The 22,402-nt window shown below is 27.9% G+C and overlaps 3 protein-coding genes across 4 annotated transcripts in view; all 3 read left to right on the forward strand.

Moving 5' to 3' along the window:
- Positions 1 to 975: 975 nt before the first annotated feature.
- On the forward strand, positions 976 to 2,517 carry LOC127291533 (uncharacterized). Its single transcript, XM_051320717.1, has 4 exons — positions 976 to 1,515; positions 1,665 to 1,728; positions 1,821 to 1,989; positions 2,096 to 2,517. Exons 1-4 carry the CDS (start codon positions 1,225 to 1,227, stop codon positions 2,136 to 2,138), a joined length of 567 nt encoding a protein of 188 aa, XP_051176674.1. The 5' UTR covers positions 976 to 1,224; the 3' UTR covers positions 2,139 to 2,517.
- Positions 2,518 to 13,832: 11,315 nt separating this feature from the next.
- Positions 13,833 to 22,402, forward strand: part of LOC127291544 (beclin-1-like protein) — a 145,108-nt gene continuing 136,538 nt past the window's right edge. Inside the window, exon 1 of one of the 2 annotated variants that reach the window (XM_051320727.1) lies at positions 13,833 to 14,126. In XM_051320727.1, the coding sequence (XP_051176684.1) occupies positions 14,015 to 14,126 (112 nt within the window). In that variant the 5' untranslated portion in view covers positions 13,833 to 14,014. The remainder of the gene's footprint in view (positions 14,127 to 22,402) is intronic. The other variant, XM_051320728.1, reaches the window with a different exon arrangement.
- The window catches only part of LOC127291539 (uncharacterized protein DDB_G0284459-like), a 309,035-nt gene continuing 305,414 nt past the window's right edge, over positions 18,782 to 22,402 (forward strand). The window contains exons 1-3 of the mRNA XM_051320722.1: positions 18,782 to 19,426; positions 20,536 to 20,889; positions 21,227 to 21,596. The gene's annotated coding sequence lies outside the window, so the exon portion shown is untranslated. The remainder of the gene's footprint in view (positions 19,427 to 20,535; positions 20,890 to 21,226; positions 21,597 to 22,402) is intronic.

Here is a 22,402-nt window from a genome sequence, read left to right on the forward strand (position 1 = left end):
TTATAAATTTTTCCTACTAAAAATAGAGAAAAATGTTGTAAATGTTTTTTATGCAGAAGAACTTAAACTTTTAGAAAAAAATTATTTTTTTAAAAAAATATTAATTTTTAAACAATTTGTTTAAAAAATAAAATTTGTTTATAACTTTTAAACATGTTCTCCCTCATTTAGAAGTGCGAAAAAAATCATGAATATTGTTTAAGTCATAATAAATCGATGGTTAAATTTTTGAGATGGCATTATTTTTTGTTTTCGAGATATTAATTAATTAACTAACAAAAGTTAATAAAAAATGAAATATTTTACGAACAAATAAAATTAGAGTAATTTTAAAAACACCATTAGAATGCTTATCAAAATCCGCATCCAACGAGCCCAATATGAACTATTTCTAATAAACGGGTGTTAAATTCATAATTAATAATAAAATTTATTTAAATAATTAATAACATTTGAAGAAATGAAGATAAATCGTCAATTCTTTTTTTATTTGGAAGATCATCTTATTCTGTGTTAAATAAAACCAGTATAAATAACATTTTTAACAAATCTAAATTATTAACAGATGATTATTGAAAATTGAGGTTTCAGCACCCTACGACACAAGTTGGAGGGGGCTGCCTACCTACTCGGCATGGTATTTTTCAGTCTTTTTCTAAATAACATTTTATAATTAATTTTTGATTCTTGGTAATACTTAATATTCTTTTTTTGACACAGAATTAGATGGTCTTCCAAATAAAAAAAGAATTGAAGATTTATTTTTATTTCTTCAAATGTTATTAATTATTTAAATAATTTTTATTATTAATTATTAATTTAACACCTGTTTATTAGAAATAGTTCATATAGGGCTCGTTGGATGCGGATTTTGATAAGCATTCTCTATTTGTTCGAATTTTTATTTACAAAAATTATTATTTAATAGAAAGGCTAAAAAAGCGAATTTTCATTTGATTAGACTCTGTCATTTGTGTCATATGCACCCATATTACATGAAGGTGAAACTTCAGAATCTTTAAATATACTGAGAGAAAATTTAATTCAGGAGTGGAAAAACAGATATGAGGAAGCAAATTACACACAAATTTCAGTTTTAATTAAAAAACTTATGCGCTTCAAACAGCTGAAATAAACATAAAAAAGCGAAATTTGCGTGAAATTTTTGATCGATGGCCTTTCTTAAGCGAACCTCAGTTTCTTAATATTCATATAGATTTTTTAATGGGTATTAAAATGTATCAACAATGGTGTCAATCTCATACTGAAATGTCAGAACATGTACGAAAGTTTTTTAAATTCCAATGTCAAAATCTTGTCTTGAATTTTAGATCAAGCTCTTCAAAAACTGCAAAACAAAATGCAGAAAAAGTTGAAAAGATGAAACAATACATAGAGGAAGCAAAATCTATGTCCGTAGTTTTAAAGAGCAAACTACCGAATACTATAGTAATGTTTCCATTATTAGTTGCTCATTTTTCTGAAGACCAGGATCTACTCTTCAGAGTTTTTGACGTAAGTTAAAAAATATTAATAGAAGTAGAATAATATTTTACACTACTATTAGAGTTGTTTGGCAAAAAAGTTTTCACCAAAGGAACACTTTTTTTTTTAAAAAAAATATTTTTAATAATTTAAAAAAGTTCTAATATTTTTTGTTATAGATTGCAGAAAAAGATGATACGATAAAATCGTCGATTCCACCAACTCCTATATTAGTTGTTAAAGGTATCTATCACACATTACTATAAAATATTATATTATATTACAAGTATAAATATGGAGATTATATTATAAACCATACTATTTTTTGATTACAGGAAAGTGCTTGTACGACGAATCAGCGAAATGCTATGTATGCATAGAAAAACAAAATATGATAGAAACAATAGATGTGTTGGAAGGATTATATATTACTTTTGTTTCGTATTATTGTTTTGGATATTCTTACCCTACAAACTTATCCAAAACACTAGAATTTATTCAGAGGTAATATAAATTTTCATTAACTTTGATTCTAAGATATGTACACAAAACTCAAATATTGTAGACATGATTTCGTAAACCACATTAAAATAATTTTCTTTTATTTTAGAATTATGTTCAAAATCAACCCGCAAGACGAAAAAAGGAGATAAGAGAGCTTTTGGTGCTAAGAGAAGGGTGTCAAACTTGGAAATATCGGTAAAAAAATTAGGAGAAGAATTAAATAACTTTACAAATAAGTTTAAAGTTTAATATTCCTGGGCAAAAAACCAAAAAGTCAATTACATATTAATATGAGAAATCGTATAAATGTAAATATAATTTATATGTTAACATGTAAACTCATCTTTATATATATATTAAAGTATATATCTATATTATTATTTTTTACATCTCTTTGTACAAAAATGGCTATCTAATTTCACGCTAGTATTAATAAATTTAAATTTTTTTCGTTATACATTAAGCTTATAAAACTTGTCTTTTTTTATTTTCGAAATAGAGTAACCAGACGAACTTGGACTTACAGATAAAATTGTGGCTTCACTTAAAATTTTATTTAAACTAAAATAAGAATTATTCTATTTTTTAATATAAAATTATAGCCGTAAAAAATATAGAATAACTTTATATAATAGAAGTATAAGAGAACTTTTGTTAATAAAATGTTGTTTTCTAATATATAGATGTATCTAAATTGTTTAAATAAAATAAACAGAATTTTCAACTAAGTATTTTTGAATTTTTAATACTGCGTTATTGAATTTTATATATTCCCTGCTAAAAATAAAATCACAGAACGTCAAAAAATTAGTCAGGATCTCTGACGTTTTGAGACTGTTTTTGTTACGATTGCAGTCACAGAACACCACAATAAGTGAGGTTTAGTCAAAGAATTGTCAATAGTAGTCAGATTTTTTATGAGGGTCGGAGACCCTTTTTTTGGCCATACCATAAATCATTAAACCCTGTGACTATTTGTGATGTTAAATGACATTTCTTTCTATAAAATAGTTTTGAAGATTCCTGACTTACTTCTCATGAATTCTGACTACAAATATTTAAAAATTAAAAAAAATCAATATTTTATCATTAAAGAAATAAATTATCGCACAACATTTTTTTATCTTTACGTTACACATACTTAATTATTATTTTTACAATTTATTATATTTATTTACTCCTATCGAAGAAAATCTCGCAAACGCAGGGAATCGAACTCACAACCTAACGAACGCAAACCGAATACCTAACCCCTGAGCTAAACTAACCTAACTGAGATCTTAAAAATAGAATACGGTTTTATGAAAATAGAATTTCTTATTACTTTTTTTCAATTTTATCAACATATTTTGTTGATGATTATTATTATTATTTTAAAAAAATTTTATAATTTTTAAAAATTAACAAGTAAAGTTAAAATAGGTATATTGTTATATTGATCAAAAAACATTTGTAGTCCAATTATCATATATTAATGTATTCAATTAATAAAATTTGCTTCAGCAAATATTTAATTAAACAAAAAATTCGTATGTAAATATTATTTGAATTCGAACTTAAAAGAATATGTGTAATATACAAATAAAATAGTCTAGAATAATAAGATACTGTCGAATTGTCTCTAGTAAACTCTGAGCGAATTTTATCAGGTTTTTCGCTCACGTTTTAGCACATTCATTACTATTATAATTAATTATAATGATAAGAATTAATTAATATGCATATATTAATTACTATATTATTAAAATTCAATTTAACATAATTCTTCCACAAATCAACTAAATAATTACTAATTTTAATTTCTCTTTTTAGCATACTGCACTATAATTAGATGGAATATTTGGTTCAAATCAAATTTATATTTAGTGAAAACTGGATCAAATTCGCTCAGAGATTGATTGAGCGATCAATTCATATATTCTATTTTACTCTCTAAATTTGAATCAGCGAAACGTCGCTAATTTGCAGCTATAAGTATGCAGCTGATTCAAACAGCGTATATACACTGATGAAATAGTGTATATGCGCTAATTATCAATGTATATACGCTGTTTGAATCAGCTGCATACTTATAGCTGCCCAATCAGCGATTTTCCGCTGATTCAAATTTAGAGAGTACAAGAGACCAGAATGTTTTTGCTCATCTAGTTGTAAAAAAATAAACTTTTATGTGAAATAGCCAGCGATTTCTAATTTTTTTCAAATATATATATATATATATATATATACAATAATAGAGTTAACACAGTGGTAAGAATAGGTTTTCAACATATGTTGCTCTCTTATAACTAAATGTCCCTTTTCTGTCCTTGTCTTACAAACGTGATTCCATATATATTATATGTACGTTAGAAAAGGACAAAAAGAAAAGTATAGGCCTAAAGGATCTTTTATGGTTTTATGGCTTTTCATTGCAAAATTAAAAATTGTTGCATGTGAAAAAAATAATTTTTAAATATTATATTCGTAATGTACATGTTAATACAATTACAACGATATAAAATTTTTTGCAAATATTTTTAAATTATTGAGAATTAATTTTAATTAATGGAGTATTTATTGTATAATCATTATGTAATTTTAGAGTTTTTACATAATGTTTTATATCATTGGAATCGTTAAAATCTATAAATTACAAATATAACATTTAAAAAAATATTTATTTAAATTTAAATAATTTTTTATTTTGCATTAAAAAGTCATAAAACCTGATGGACCCTCGAAAGGACCCTTCTATTGGAAAAAGGGAATATATAATATAATAGAGTTATATGGTGGGTTTGAGTGGCCTTGGTACCTCTCTTGGAACCCTTTTTACAAAAAAAATGAAACGTAGTGAGAAATAGTCACTTTTTAGAAAACGTCAGGCCCATAAAAACTATTTAAGTCAGAATTAGTCAGCAGCATCACAAAACATCAAAATAGTCTCAAAACGTCAGGATTTCTGACGTTTTGAGACTGATTTCTGATTTTATTTTTAGCAGGGTTATTATTGAAATTTCAAATCTTTTGTATTGGATTTTCAATCCTAAGTTGCTGAATATTCAGTTTCATGTTATTGAATTTTCAACTTCGAGTTACTAAAATTTAAAAGCTGTGTTCTTGAAATTTCAATTCTGTGTTGCTGAATTTTCAGTTCTGTGTTGTTGAATTTTCAGTTCTGTGTTGTTGAATTTTTAATTTCGTGTTACTGAAATTTCAAATTTGTGTTATTGAATTTTCAATTTCATGTTACTCAAGTTTCAAATCTAAGTTATTAAATTTTCAATTACATATGTATTTGAATTTACAATTTCGTGTTACTGAAAATTCAATAGCAGGAATTGATAATAGCTTTACGTACAAGTTGTTGAATTTTCATGGGATATTTCTAACAGTGTATACGAGATAAATTATAACTTTTTTAAATGTAATTATTTTATGATAAATTTTAGATATTCATAATCTAGAAATATTAACGAATCTCAATATATATTTTTTAAAGTTGAGTTGTTAAAATTACAAATTTTTTAAGCAATAAAACTCGGGTTAAAATTGTAATCCTTCAACAAAGGACCTGGGAGTCTATTGTTCAAGGAGGGATTGCAATATAATTTCCAAACTTAACTGAAATTTTCTACAAACTATTATGTTTTTTTTGCTGTTTTACACGGATATCGTGAGAGACGTTTTGCTGTTCTAACATACCTTTAAAACTATTGTTAAAGTACTTTAAAAATGTCTTCTTATGGGTTATCAGGTAGTGGTACTGAAGTGGAACTCAAGCCAAGTCCAATTCAGTACCATTCCAGTACCTCTCTTTCGGTAGGGACCCTATTTTAAATGTACACAAATATGTTGAATTTGACAAACTGTCAAAAAAGATTTAATTAAAAAAAATACTAATTTAAAAATTTTTTCGTAAATGGGAGGATATTTCTTTAAAAGAATTACAGAAGGAGCATTGTGATAGTCCTGATCTCAACAATAACTGTGATCTTATTCTAGAACCTCAAAATAAAAAATCAAGGTTTTTATAAAATTAAAAACAATAAGATAACTTGTTAAAAATTAAAGTTTTATGTACTTTTAAGACTCCACGAGACTGACTACTTTTAATGTACACAAATATGTTGAATTTGACAAACTGGCAAAAAAGATTTTTAATTTTAAAAAAATACTAATGCAAAAAATCTCAATATTCTATTTTATTTTTAAATAGTAAGTTAAAATATATATTTTCGTTATTTGAATTTAAAAATACAGTTTATTTGAATTATAATTATAATAAAAATTGAATTCAATTTATGTTATTTTTAGTTCTCAAGTTAACATGTATGTCTACGATGTTTAACAATGTTCTTCTAAAACGTGTAATTAACATCTTGTACCACTACCTAGAATAAAAACATTCGATTCATGTTTAAAAGAATTTTCTTTTAATTTAATTGAATTTTGTTTTTTTTTTTAATTTAATTTAATTATTAAATAATTGTTTCACTGATGTAGCTGCATCATTTACGAATATTAATTCCTTAATAATATTTCCAATTAACTCAAATAATATTTTATTATGAATAAAATTCCGTCCATGATTTATAAAATTAATAAAAGTAGTTAAAAGAATAATACAAGTATGTACCGACAATGTTTTTCACAGTCAACTAAACTTATATTAAATTAAATATTCAAACATTTCTAATAACTCATTTACTTCACAAGACTTCAAACATATATTTTGAAATTGACCGCCATGCGCAATAGGTCACTGCGCAACTATTTCTCCTTACGCGGCAATTCTCTCATAAGTTAACCCCCCACCAGAATTAACTTATGGGAGATTCGACTGTACTGAGTTGGTACTGAGCCCTCAGTTCCAATTTTCCAGTACCAATCCAGTACCACCCTTCCGGCAGGGTAGTCGCTCGTTACAGATTGAATCGACCCACTCGTGCGTGCCTCGTAGGGTGCTTCGATGCGTGCCTCGTAGTGTACTTCGTAGCATGCTCATAAAAATTACATTACGTAACTTATGTAAATTTTCATTTTACTTATTTAATTAATTTTTTTAACTTGATTGACAAAATTATAAATTTTTGAAAATTTAAAAGCAAAATATAAAAAATTCAAGGACAAAAATTAAAATTCCAGGACATTTTTTCAAATTTCAGGATTTCCAGGACTAGTAGACACCCTGAAATAATATTCTATCGATAATGTTTACCAGTACCTATAAAAATCTATTTATGCTTATAAATTAATTTTTATTAAATTATTTTGTTACATTTGATGTCATTTCACTTATTAATTACCAGTTTCTTCAACTCAGATTAACTTTTAATCAAAGTTTGTGAAACTAGCCCAAAAACACGGTAATAACAATAAAATAATTATACTGGGTTTGCAATCAAAACAAATAAGCATCGTCAAAGCTTCCGTCAGATACGGATACGGAGCACGATACGAAGTACACTAAATCAGCGTCTACAATAAGCGCGTCGGACGTGGACGTGTACCTAATGAGAGAGAGGGGTACGGAAATATACATCTATATCCCTCTCTCTCATTAGGTACACGTCCACGTCCGACGCGCTTATTGTAGACGCTGCTTAAGAGGCACGCACGAGTGGGTCGATTCAATCGTGCCTCGATATGTGCTTCGAAACGCGAGTGAGTGCTTAGAATGGAGTTAAATGTTGATGTAAATGCAGAATGCAAAACCGAAAATAATGAGAGTTAAAAGGATAGTGATATATCCTTGTCCTTTTCACTCTCATTATTTTCGGTTTTGCATTCTGCATTTACATCAACATGTAAATCCAACCTTAGTGGTGGCGCATAGAAGCTTCCGCCCTGTTGAAAATTCCGACCACGTTTACGACGTCGTATTCTAAGTAGTTTGCGACGTAGTAAACGACGTCGTAAATGAAAGCGGAATTTGGGATAGCAAATGACTTCGTTTACTACGTCATTTACGATGTTGCAAAAATTATTTTAATATTATTTATTTAGTAATTTAGTGAGTACCCAATGGTAAAAATACCATGGGCGTATTAATGGCCCAATAATGGGAGCCAGGGATGCCAATATAATTTCAATAATGGACCATTATTGGTAAAGTCATGGGTAGTGTTCTAAAGACAGTAAATTACGTCAAGAAGAGAAAGAAGATTACGGTAATTTACCGGTAAATTACCGGATCGTTTTTTCTCTGAGAATTTATGAGAATTTTTACTTGTACTTTTATCCTTTGCTGACACGTGCGTTGTCATGACAACGTGTATGACGAGGATAAAAGTACAGACATATGTTCCTGACTGTATAATTATTATTATAATGAAAAATATCTTTGTTACAATATATAATATATATATTAATATATTAATATTGATATAATATTACATTATTATATTGAATCAGGTACATTTATATGCCTGCACTTTTATCCTTGTCTAACACACATGTTGTCATGACGACGCACGTGTTAGACAATGATAAAAGTGCAGGCATATATACCCGACTGTCATCTTGTCAGTAAGAACACAGAGAAAATTAGGGTGCAGTCCCATGGAGCAGATTAGCAGATTAGACGTTGACCAATAAAAAAACAGTCTCTAACGGAAATGCAAAATTTGCCGCGAGAGACTAACTTTTGATTGGCTGAAATCTATTCTGCTAATCTGCTCCATGGGACTGCACCCTTACAGTCTATTATATTCATTGTTCAAATTATTCATTTAATAACATGTCGGTCGTTTATTTATAACTTACATACTATAAAAATACATATTTAAATTTAAACCCTGTTGAAAATTCCTATGTGAGAACACATATGGGATCCCATCCAGGATCTCTTGTGAGTTCTTATGTGGGTTCCCATACAGGTTCACACATAAGATCCTGTATGAAAAGGTTCCTGGGAAGAACTTGCGTGAGATCAAGCGCACGATCTTATGTCTCTGTAAAAGCAATAACACAGGATCCCATGAGGTTTCCTGTGTAGGTTCCTATATGAACAACACGATAAATAGGAACACACATGGGATCTTATCCGAGATCTTGTATGAGTTCTTACATAGGTTCTCACATATAAGAAGATTAATAGCATATATATAAAAGCATTCTATAAAATCTTATTAAGCTGCTATTAATCTTCTTATATGTGAGAACCTATGTAAGAACTCATACAAGATCTCGGATAAGATCCCATGTGTGTTCCTATTTATCGTGTTGTTCATATAGGAACCTACACAGGAAACCTCATGGGATCCTGTGTTATTGCTTTTACAGAGACATAAGATCGTGCGCTTGATCTCACGCAAGTTCATCCCAGGAACCTTTTCATACAGGATCTTATGTGTGAACCTGTACGGGAACCCACATAAGAACTCACAAGAGATCCTGGATGGGATCCCATATGTGTTCTCACATAGGAATTTTCAACAGGGAAAAAGGCAATTATCAATCACTTAAATGAATATTCTCATAAATTCTCTTTTTTTCGGTAATTTACCGCAATTTTCTTTCTTACATTCTCAGGTTTCAATTTTACCGAGAATTTTAAAACACTAGTCATGGGCTGCCCACGCCGATGCCAATTATTGGCAACCAATAATTAGCCAATATTAAAAATTTTAATAATAATTTAAAAAATCAATAATTAAAAAAAAATTTTATTATTTTTTAATAGTTATTATTATTATTATTTTATTTTTAATAATTAAATTAAAATAAAAAAAATGGTCATCAAAGTATTAGGGAAACCATTTCTTCCAAAAAAGAATTTGTCTCAAATCTAATAAATAGGAGAGACATCGGGCAGAAAAAAATTTCGACAAGAAAAAAATTTTCGATCACTGCTTATATACCAATCTAATGGCACCTCAACTGCGAGAAACAGTTAAGGCGCCGTCCCATTACAGCGTGAAACGCCGGCGTAAAAGCGGAAAGCATGAGAACGAAAGAGATAAAGATATCTCATTATCTCTTTCGATCTCATGCTTTTCGCTTTACGCCGGCGTTTCACGCTGTCATGGGACGGCGCCCTTATGATGTTCACCCTCCCTGTGGCGTTGAGCGAACTAAAGTACGGAAGCCTGTACGGCTCACGAGCGTCTCGGACGCAAGTGGCGGTGTTTCGTACCACAAGTGGCACGAAGTCCGTCCACCTTGTGGCAAGTTCGTTAGTTCGTGCCACTTGTTGGACAGACTCCGTGCCACTTGTGGAAAGTGGATTTTTTGAAGGGTCATTCACAAATATAACAATTCCGTTGGATTCTGTTGCCGTCTATTTCGTCAGTGCTTTTCATTTCAAGTATAATTTCATCCGGGCAAGTCCGTTTAATGTTTTTGAATAAAAATGCATTTGTTATTTTTTAATTGAAAATATATTTAAAAGATTACATTTCAGTGTAAACAAATGATATTGACATCTTTATTAATCTTAAATATTCATAAAAATATACTTTTAATTTTAAAAAATAAAATCCTCTTCATGTATTTTAAATTAAAAAATGACAACATAACCAAAAAATCTTATTTTTATTCTAAACTAAGAAAAATTAAAAAAACTAAGAAAAAACTTCCGCTTAATTCTTAGTGGAATCCGTAGTTTATTAATATGTATATTTACGTTTGGGAGGAGTATTTATGTGTGAACTATAAAAAGTTTGTTCGATGACATTTACTAATATGCTAATATTACTAATATCTTATAAAATTCATTTTTTCTTCTTCACATGAAATTGAAATGAAAAGCACTGACGAAATAGACGGCAACAGGATCCAACGGAATTGTCATATTTGTGAATGACCCTTCAAAAAATCCACTTTCCACAAGTGGCACGGAGTCTGTCCAACAAGTGGCACGAACTAACGAACTTGCCACAAGGTGGACGGACTTCGTGCCACTTGTGGTACGTAACACCGCCACTTGCGTCCGAGACGCTCGTGAGCCGTACAGGCTTCCGTATAGAAGCTTGCGCAGTCGAACCATCGAACCAACTTGTGTGTTCTTGACGACAAGAACATTGTGTTACGAGCCGAGTTACCTTTTATTACGCAACTCAAAAAATGGAATATGATTGGCCGGATTCTATTTAATTAAATCCTTCAAGAAGGAAGCGGGAAGGTTTAAATAAAAGATTATTAATTTCCGATACAACGGAAGGGAAACCCGTTCAAAGGAAAAATAATTATTAGTTCTTCCTTCGAATGTAAAACCCTGTAAATTTATTAATATAATAAAATACAAAGCTGACTAAGGAGTTTAGAAAACACCCTTTCAAGTCAGAGTCAAGATTAGAACTAACTTAAAGAGTTTTTGGTCCAGCGGAGTCGCTCTACGCTGTTGGTCCATTTTGAGTTTGTGCGCATGCTTCAATATGGACAGTATAAGGTTATTCAAGTTGGGTGTGGGAAAGCCAAGATGGATGATTGCTGGTGCACAAACATCCGGCCTATCAGCCTATCAGCATTCATTCCCACGAGAAATACGTGGAAATGTGTGCTGATAGACCGGATGTTTGTGCACCAGCTTGGCTTTCCCCCACCCAACTTGAATAACCTTATTCGCTACTCCTATTTATCTGTATCACTTCACTAACACTTATTACATATTCTATATACATATTCTCTCCCATCATACTATTTATTAAAATATAATAAACATTAATCATCACAACATTATATGGTTAATCCCCCACACAGCACATACAATTTCCTGAATTTGTCCTGAATATTTCATTGAAAGATTCGAAATATTTCAATTTGTGTATTTAGTGAAATAGTGACAATTTATTTATTATAAAGAAATTATTACATGTAAGATGCAACAAGCGAAACATGATTAATATATATGAACAGTAAGTATAAAAATAGAATACTTAAAATAAATAAGATCCGCTCAGGTACGCAAGGATATACTATAAAAGTCAATTTGTTACAAATTTTACTTGACTGGACTTTCAATATTCGTAACTTTTTAATTGAATTCTTAATTTACTGCATAATTATAATTGAACAAAAAAATTTTTTCGCAGAATTGTCATTTGATAACATTTCTATTTTTCAGAGTATTCAAATGTTTAAAATTTAATTTGTCTAAAATTGCAAATGACAAAAAGTACATATGAACCGATCGCCAGAAAGACGGCATACGTCGATTTAAGACATTTTGAGATATGTTAAATTTAAGATTCACTTGTAAGTTATAATTTAAGGCATTATTATCGAAAAATTTTTTCTTTTACAAAGGTTTACTATTGGTCAACTAATTTTGTCACATATTTTCACAATCACTACCGCAATTTATTTCTGAAATTCATTTTTTTTATTTTTCACAAATATATCCGGATGATATTGCCTAAATATGTATTTTTAACAATTTAGAAATATTTCATTTCGATATATTTCTAGAATTTTAATGAATAATCTTTTCAAAATATTTCACTTAAAAATTTGTAACATATTTCATTTTTTTATTTTGCAAATATTAAAAAATAATATGTCAGTAATTTTTCATCCTCACATTTCCTCAACATTTCGCTGAAATTTTTCGTACAATCGGAACTGCAATATTTCTTATAGGCGGACATTTCATTGTTGCATCAAAATTTCATGGACCTTACATTGAAATATTTCGAATCTTTCAATGAAATATTCAGGACAAATTCAGGAAATTTTATGTGCTGTGTGGGCCCCAATTATATTATTATAATATAATTGTAATAATATTAAATTATAATATTCTGATAATCAATTAATTAACAATATTAATTACGCTTACATACAAATATGTAAATATACTAAAACATGTACATAAACAATTATTTAATTATTTATTGGTTTCTTATACAAAGCATTTCCGTTGTAGACTTCGTCTATTGTTTAGCCTGTACGCGACTTTTCTATTGAAGGTAGTAAAAGTCCGTGTCTGGTCAACATGTGTTTAGTGTCCCTTTTTTATAGAAAGGATCACATTTTTCAAGTGGTTTTTTATGACGTTCTAGGTTTACATTTTAGAATTGAAATAAGAGGAAATATGTGAATAAATTTTCTCTTATTTATTTGTACTGATTTACGACATTTCTCTTTTAATCTTTTATGTTGCTAAAAGAAATACGATATTGAAATAAACTTAAAAGTTTCAACAGAAATACTTTAGAATTAGTCATGCTATTTCCTTTATGTGAAAAACTCTATTTTATTTATTATGAGAAACTGTTACACTTAATTTAATTAATAATATTAATTAATTAATAATAATTTAATAATTAATTTAATTACACTTAATTTAGGTTATTTAAATCGTAACTTTAATCATATCGTATCGATCATTCGATACATCGAAATGATTCGAGCGAGAATATAGTCGCTCGTTACAATTGAAACATCGATGTTCTGTATGCTAAATATGAAATGAGCATAAGTTGGTTTCGCCCTGCTCGTAAAGGCCTTTCTCCAATGGAACCTAAACTTTTGCGTTGCGTGACTGACGCGTTGATTTTAGCATTGGTTGCCAATAGCAACCGACGCAATGCATACGCAACGCAAGAGTTTAGGATCCTATTGGAAAAAGGCCTTTACAAGGTGGCGCGTAGAAGCTTCCGTAAGGCCTAAGCAGAATAGATTCTTGAACGGGAACGCAATCGTGAACGGAAACGTAAGAATGGGTGAGAGAAGAATAAAGATATTTGCTATCCTTCTCTTACACATTCTTACGTTTCCGTTTACGATTGCGTTCCCGTTCAAGAGTCTATTCTGCTTAGGCCTGTACGTACACGACTTGCGTACCCGACAGAGTTGTGCTTAGACCTTATTGAATTTAACCTTTAAGCAGAAAGCTTGTGCGAATACCTTTAACCTGAACACAAATATAAAACTGTCCTTTTCTACCTCATGCTTGCCATCATAATCTTATTGTGCTTATGCCCAAATACGAAATCAGCTGTTGGTTATTCAATGGTCAAATTTTTGTTTAATAATAATATTTCTGTGAAACTAATTGTGTATTGAGATACTTAGTTGAAAATTAAAAGGTTCAAGAATGGTCGATGTAAGAACTAATGTGAATTTTACGTGCCAAAGATGTTTACAACCCCTGAGACTTGATGCTAGTTTTAATCATTTAGGAGAACATACTCTAGCTGAACTATCATGTAAGTAATTTTTATACACATGTTTTAATTCAATTTATTGAATCCCCAATTAGAATGATATTTTCGCATATAAAGAAAGCTGAATAATTAAAATTACATTGTCAATTTAAAGTGTCTATTTCGACCGTCAGAGAAAATACACGGTAAAAAAAAACTAGAAATAAGAAAAATAGAACTTTTCACCTGTTAGAGAAAATATTATGTAGGAAAAAAATGGCTAAAAATAAAAAACTAGATTATTTTGTCTGTAAGAAGAAAAATACTTAATTTAAGAGAATTGACGAATTAAGAGAACTAAATAATTTCACTTGTCAAAGAACGAGAACAAGCATCCAGCCAAGTTAGGAAAAACTGTCTCAAGGAAATTTTTTACTGCTTTGATTCTATTAATTACAGAAAATTTGTTCAAAAATATCTATTGATATAAGGTACTTGAGGCATTTCATATAAGAATACGGGGTCATGTCTCGGATTTTTCTCAAAATTTGGTAAATTTTAGTAATAGTGGTGCTAAATAAGTGTACAAATTTTGAATTTAAAATTTTTAATATTTTTCGAGATAATTACAATAACAAATTAGAGCAATATTTTTTTTGCTTTACTTATAACTTTTTCCTTACTAAAAATAGAGAAAAATGTTGAGAATGTTTTTTACGTCGAAGACCTTAAACTTTTAGACAAAAATGATTTTTTTTTAAATATTAATTTTTAAACATTTTGTTTAAAAAATAAACTTTGTTTATAACTTTTAAACATGTTCTCCCACATTTTGAAGCGCGAAAAAATCATGAATATTGTTTGTCATAATAAATCAATGGTTAAATTTCTGAGATGGCATTATTTTTTGTTTTCGAGATTTTAAAAACACCATTCCAATGCTTATCGAAATCCGCATCCAACGAGCCCTATATTAACTATTTCGGATGAACCGGTGTTAAATTAATAATTAATAATAAAAATTATTTATATAATTATTAACATTTGAAGGAATAGAGTTAAGACGTCAATTCTTTTTCTGTTTGAAAGTTCATCTACAATACCGTGCCGAGTAGATAGGGAACCTCCGCTAAGTTGTGCCGTGGGGTGCTGAAACATCGATTTTCAATAATCATCTGTTAATAATTTAGATTGTAAAAATTGCTATTTACACTGATCTTATATGACACAGAATTAAATCATCTTTCAAACAGAAAAAGAATTGACGGCGTAACTCTACTCCTTCAAATGTTAATAATTATTTAAATAATTTTTATTATTAATTATTAATTTAACACCCGTTCATCCGAAATAGTAAATATAGGGCTCGTTGGATGCGGATTTCGATAAGCATTGGAATGGTGTTTTTAAAATTACTCTAATTTTATTTGTTCGTAAAATATTACATTTTTTATTAACTTTTGGTAGTTAATTAATTGATATCTCGAAAACAAAAAATAATGCCATCTCAGAAATTTAACCATTGATTTATTATGACTTAAACAATATTCGTGATTCTTTTTGCGCTTCAAAATGTAGGAGAACATGTTTAAAAGTTATAAACAAATTTTATTTTTTAAACAAATTATTTAAAAATTAATATTTAAAAAAAAATCATTTTTGTCTAAAAGTTTAAGGTCTTCGACGTAAAAAACATTCTCAACATTTTTCTCTATTTTTAGTAAGGAAAAAGTTATAAGTAAAGCAAAAAAAATATTGCTCTAATTTGTTATTGTAATTATCTCGAAAAATATTAAAAATTTTTGAATTCAAAATTTGTACACAGCTAACTTAATATCAAGTTATCAATACAACCACTGTAAATAAAATGCTAAAAAAATTTGAATGCACATGATTTTGCCGTAAATTTTCCGTAATCAAATCTTACAATTGGTTTCTCAAATTATTTAAAAATGAAAGTTAACTTTACAATATTGTATCAGAATTGTCATATTAGTTATAACCTTTCTTCCTCAGACTCATTTTAATCAAATTAGTTGGTCGAAAAGGACTTATTTAACAATAAATCTAATAAAAAATAACAGAATAATGACATAGGGTCAGTTGGGGTAAATGGGGACAAAATTGCTATTTTTCACAAAATAACGTAAGTTTCTTCCTTTAAAAGATAATATTTGCGGGTTTATTTTTTTTAAGTTGTTGTTTACATTCCCAGGATTAATTTTATGCAGCAGAAAAAAATTTAGATAATCTTTAAACGCATGAAACTGACTGTCCCCATTTACCCCAAAATTTAGAAAATTTCATAAAATTTAAGGTAAAAGGGGACAGCACAGTTTCTAAGAAAGTTTTAAGAAAAAAATTTCCTTAAGTATATTACTGTATTAAGGGATGAAAAAACTTAAAAAAAATTTTTAGTAGATATATATAATAGTTAAACCAATTGAATTTTTTTTTATTTTTTTTTATTTCAGTATTTTGTCTCGCATTTGAAAAAAAACAGACTTAAAAATCATACCAAATTTTTTTCTTATTCCTTATTACTCCCATAACAGAAATTCACTTGAATTTTTTATTTTTGTCAATTTGGTTAATAATGACAAGCTGTCCCCATTTACCCCAAAAATTTGAAAACTCAGAGTAAATGGGGACAGCTTGTCATTATTAACCAAATATAATAATAAGAAATATAATTAATAGGAAAAAATTTTGGTATGATTTTTAAATCTGTTTTCTTTGAAATGCGAGACAAAATACTGAAACAGTTTCACTTTGATTTTCAAGTTTTAATGCATTGAGCGATAACTTGAATTATTTTGCTGCCAATTGTCAAGATAAAAGCTTGGCATTACTCAAAACCTCTTTCAGGTGATCTGAGGTTTAAATATTGACGTTGAACTTAATTTTAAAACTGTAAATTAAGCTCCAAAACCTCTTGTCCCCATTTACCTCAACTGACCCTACGTCAAAATAATTATTTAATTATTCTCATAGCATCACCTAAGTATCAACATAATTTATGACTGAGATTTCCACCTGTTATGCTAATTTCGTATTTTTTTTTAATTTTTAAAAAAGTCAAATCATTTATTTGACGCAGGTTTTTTCGCGAATAAGTAAATTAGGTGGTACAGCAAAATCCCATAGCATATTCTAAGTATCAAAATTATTTCTGACCGTGATTTCCAACTTTTATACGAACTTTGCATGTTTTTAATTTTTAAAAAATCCAAATCATTTATGTGCCGTAGTTTTTTTGCACGAATAATTAAATCAGGTGGTACGACAAATTTTTAGAACATAATTTAATTATGAAAATTATTTCTGACCGATATTTCTGAATGTTTTTTAACATTATATGTTCTTTCTTTTTTAAAAAGTTTAAACAATTAATTAACTGTAGATTAATCAATTAAAGAGTATGCCCTTTTTGTTTTAAAATGAAGTTCCTTTTTTTACGAGTTTAGAATCAATTTAAAACAGCCTAACTTGACTATTATTCTCGATAATAATGTAATGAATGTATAAACTTTTATTTTTATTAAATTAATAACTTATATATTTATAAATACAATAAAAATATAAAATAAAAGCATAATATAAATTTGAAAATATTTCAACTGTTGTATTTTCAATTATTTGTATTTTTGAAAATACAATTATAGTAAATATTATGTTTTTTACGTTATATTAAAGATTTATTATCTTCATAATGTATTAAATAATAATTCTTTAATTATTACAATATTATAGGTAAATTATAATATATAATAATACATAATAAAGATGATAAATTACTATAATATAATCTTAAAAAAACAAAATTTATTAAAAGAAATTATTTTCAAAAATGTGTTGAATATAATTATTATGATTTTTATTGTATTTACAAATATAATATTTATGAAATATTTATTTATAAAAAAACAAAGAATACTTTCATTGAAATAAATAGCAATATATTAATTTAAATAATATTAATTAATAATTATAAAATATATTAAATTGTATTTAACAAAAATTGTAAAAAATATGTTATTTAATTTATATTGAACGTATATAAATAATTATTCAATATAATAAATTGTATTTTATACAAGATAATAATTAATATTGAATTAAGCTGCGAATATTAAGTCGAAAGTTGATTCAAGATTGAATCTAGACTGGACTTCTTGGCTTTGCTCATGAGGATTCAACTAAACTTGAATCCAGCATGAGACGAGCATTGGTAACCAATCTTGAACCAATTTTGATTGTCAGTGGTATAAAGGCTGCTTTCAGTCTGGGTTACCCACGCTGGGCGTTCAATCTAAAATCAAGCCTCAATCCATCGTCAGCATTGGTTTTTCGCGCCTGGGTAGTAATGTTAGTTTTATTGAGCTTCAAACGTTAACTATCCGATTTTGCCCTTATGTCCCCTATGTCAAATAAATGATCTGACTTTATTATTAATTAAAACCATACAAAGTTATAGTCGGATATCTCGGCCAGAAATAATTTTAATACTTAGGTTATTCTATGGTATTCTTCCGTACCACCAAATTTAATTATTGGTGCAGATTGTAATTTGACATAATTTTTATTTGATGTAATAGTCATTCGGCATAAATTTCATTTGATGTAATAGTCATTCGGCATAAAATTTATTTGACAGAAAATTCACTTGAAATAAAATTCAATTGAGATAAAAATGATATAACATAAATTTCATTTTTCATAAAATTCATTTGACAAAAAATTAAGGACGTTTATCGACGGAAATCCAGACCTCCAGAAAAAATAATTAATATTTAAATAATTAAAATAATATTTTTAATTCTACTTTCTGGAGAAAGAAATATCAATTTTCAAGAAAAAGGTTTAAAAACGACAAAAATTATTTGTTTATACAATTTGCATAAGATAAAAATTTTCTGTCACATCGCTTCTACAGAATTTTTTAAAAATGATTCAATTTCAATGAAATATGGCTTATTTTCTTTAGAAAGTGACTCTCTACAATTTCACAGTAGGGATTTTCAAACAAGGAAGCCGTTTGGAAAATATGCACGGAAAAAAATTTTCTGGTAATTCTTTAACATCGATTTGGAGATTTTACATGTTCCTAAATCTGTTAATTCTACAGATATTTTCTGTAAGGATTTAACGCATGCGCGAAAACAATGCAGTGATTCGACTAAGACTGACTACGATTGAGTGCTAGAGGTTAAGGCGAATTTAGTGTTTTTATTATTATCATAGTGTCGGCAAGAAAGTGTATTTATATATATTTTGTTTAAATTATAATACATATATTGATTAATAGTTTTTCAATATGGACATATTTGTTCAAAGTCATTTAAAAGAATGGAATAATTTAGGTAATTAATTTTTTGTTACAGTGAATATTAATCAAAAAAATTATTTCTAGCACAAAAAAAATTGTTGCGATAAGGAAATAATTTTTTTTAACAATTTTTCTTTGTAAAAAAAATAAATTAACTAAATAAATAAATTATTAGTTAAATAATTTTGTACAATACCTTTAAAAATATAACTTACAAATATTTTGTTCTAAATTAATATAATTAATTTTTTCATAAATTTGTATGTTTATTTACAACATTAAATTATTATTAAAAAATAATAAAAGTCATTGGAAAAAATTAATTTCAACATTTTGTCATATGAGAACACTAGTCGAATAACTCTTCCAACCATACAATCAAAAATGTAACTTTCAAATATTTTGTTCTAAATTAATTTCATTAAGTTTTTAATTACTTTTTACGTTTATTTAACACTTAATTATTATTAAAAAATAATAAAAGTCGTTGTTAAAAATTATTTTCATCTTTTAGTCAAGTAAGAACACTAGTCGAATAACTCTTTAAACAAAACCTAAAACAATTTTTATTACATTTTAAATGTATGGTTCGAAGAGTTATTCGACTAGTGCTCTCATATGACCAAATGTTGAAATTAATTTTTTCCAATGACTTTTATTATTTTTTAATAATAATTTAATGTTGTAAATAAACATATAAATTAATAAAAAAATTAATTATATTAATTTAGAACAAAATATTTGAAAGTTATATTTTTAAAGGTATTGTACAAAATTATTTAACTAATTATTAATTTATTTATTTATTATAATATTATTTATTTATTTTGTTAATTAATTTTTTTACAGAGGAACAATGTCCAAAAAAAGTATTTCCTGTGAAAAAAAAATTGTTGCGATAAGGAAATAATTTTTTTTTGCAATTTTTCAAAGTAAAAAAGAATTAATTATTTTCTACAGAGAAAATAACTCAAAAAAATTATTTCTAGCCCAAAAAAATAGTTTCGATAAGGAAATAATTTTTTTGACACTTTTTCTCTGTAAAAAAAATTAATTAACTCCATAAATCAATAATTATTATTATTATTTATTTGCTTGTTTTATTACATAAAGTAAATACAAGAAGAGTTTCGTTTTTAACAGTAAAACAAAATAGTGATCAAAGAACAGACTCAGAATCAAGACGATCATTAAGGATTTGCAGAATCATGTAAACGAAATCTTTAATCGTGGAACGATCACTCGAAGACATTACCGCGATCCAACCACTTGACAAATCATTCACATTACAAACATGTGGGAAATATCTTTCACAAATATGTTTGCAAGCTGGACAATTCACTAAAATATGGTACAGACTCTCATCCTCAAATTTACAAAAAGAACATGATTCGTTCGAACGAAAAACATAATTTCTTTTTCCCAAAAAAACTCTGCAAACGTGTACATTTAAAAGCCGAACCTGAGCAAAAACTCTCTTTAAAAATAGGTTTAAAGGTATTGTACAAAATTATTTAACTAATTATTAATTTATTTATTTATTATAATATTATTTATTTATTTTGTTAATTAATTTTTTTACAGAGGAACAATGTCCAAAAAAAGTATTTCCTGTGAAAAAAAAATTGTTGCGATAAGGAAATAATTTTTTTTTGCAATTTTTCAAAGTAAAAAAGAATTAATTATTTTCTACAGAGAAAATAACTCAAAAAAATTATTTCTAGCCCAAAAAAATAGTTTCGATAAGGAAATAATTTTTTTGACACTTTTTCTCTGTAAAAAAATTAATTAACTCCATAAATCAATAATTAGTTAATTAAATAATTTTTTACAGATAGAAAAATTGTGAAAAAAATTATTTCCTTATCGCAACAATTTTTTGTGTGCTAGAAATAATTTTTTTGATTAATATTCACTGTAACAAAAAATTAATTGACTAATTAATTTAATGATTAGTCAATAAAAATGGTCATTGGAGACGATTAAATCATTTGGATGTACCAAACTTCCCAGTCTTGACCGCAGAATATTTAAAAGATCTGACAGTACGTATATACTAAGTACAATTAGCACCATCATACATTGAGGATAAATTAGAAAGAAATAATGAGGAACAGTTCCAGTCACCCTAGTGCATTACAATAGAAAAAAGATGGTATAAAAGGTGACCGTCCTACTGCGATGGCGCTGCTATCTTTAGGAAGGTACGTATTTGTTGTTTTAAATTCGCTTCTAAGTTATATTTATATTTTAAATGCATTTTAAATTGTAATTTTTTCTACTTTAATAACACAGGTACACAAAAAAAGTCAGGTCCCAAAAAACACAACCCCATATTCCTATGTTTTTGGAGTCGCTGAAACCGAATATGACCATGAAAAATTTTTTTGCCGACCCATTTTCCCGCAACCACCCCCTTGCACCTACTCACGGGGGTTGGAGTTTCAAATTAAAACAAAAATAAAGTAGGGTGTCAATTCCAATGTTTTTTGGCTCGCTAAATCCGAAAAACACCACTAAAAACAAATCCTTTCTTCCCTTAACCCCGTACAACCCTCTGGGAGGGGGTTAAAAATTTAAATTTCGCAAAAAGTCAAGTTCGGTGTCTAATCCTACGTTTTTTGGGGCGCTGAAACCGAAAAACGTCACCAAAAATAAAGTTTTCTAGAAAGTTACCTATGATTACACAAATACGCACCTACAAAGTCTTATGCAAATTTATTTTTCTACACTTAGCGCCATTGAAAAATGAAATTCCAACCCCCTCTCAGGGGTTGTAGGGGGTAAAGAATTTTTTTTGGTAGTGTTTTTTTATTTCAGCGACCAAAAAAACATAGGAATAGATACCGTACTCGACTTTTGTAAAAATAAAAATTCCAACCCCTTCTTAGGGGGTTGTAGGGGGTTAAGGGAGGAAAGGACTATTTTTTGGTGACGTTTTTCGGTTTCAGCGCCCCAAAAAACGGAGGATTAGACACCGAACTTGACTTTTTGTGAAATTTAAAATTTT

Source organism: Leptopilina boulardi, unplaced genomic scaffold (genome assembly GCF_019393585.1).
Source record: "Leptopilina boulardi isolate dan_hultmark-lab unplaced genomic scaffold, ZJU_Lbou_2.1 LbouV2_140, whole genome shotgun sequence".
Lineage (NCBI taxonomy): Eukaryota > Metazoa > Arthropoda > Insecta > Hymenoptera > Figitidae > Leptopilina > Leptopilina boulardi.

Coding starts and splice junctions, on each gene's coding strand:
- LOC127291533 (XM_051320717.1), top strand. CDS start 1,225: ATGGGTATTAAAATGTATCAACAATGGTGTCAATCTCATACTGAAATG. Junction 1,729..1,820: donor TCCTATATTAGTTGTTAAAG/GTATCTATCACA, acceptor TTTTGATTACAG/GAAAGTGCTTGTACGACGAA. Junction 1,990..2,095: donor ACACTAGAATTTATTCAGAG/GTAATATAAATT, acceptor CTTTTATTTTAG/AATTATGTTCAAAATCAACC.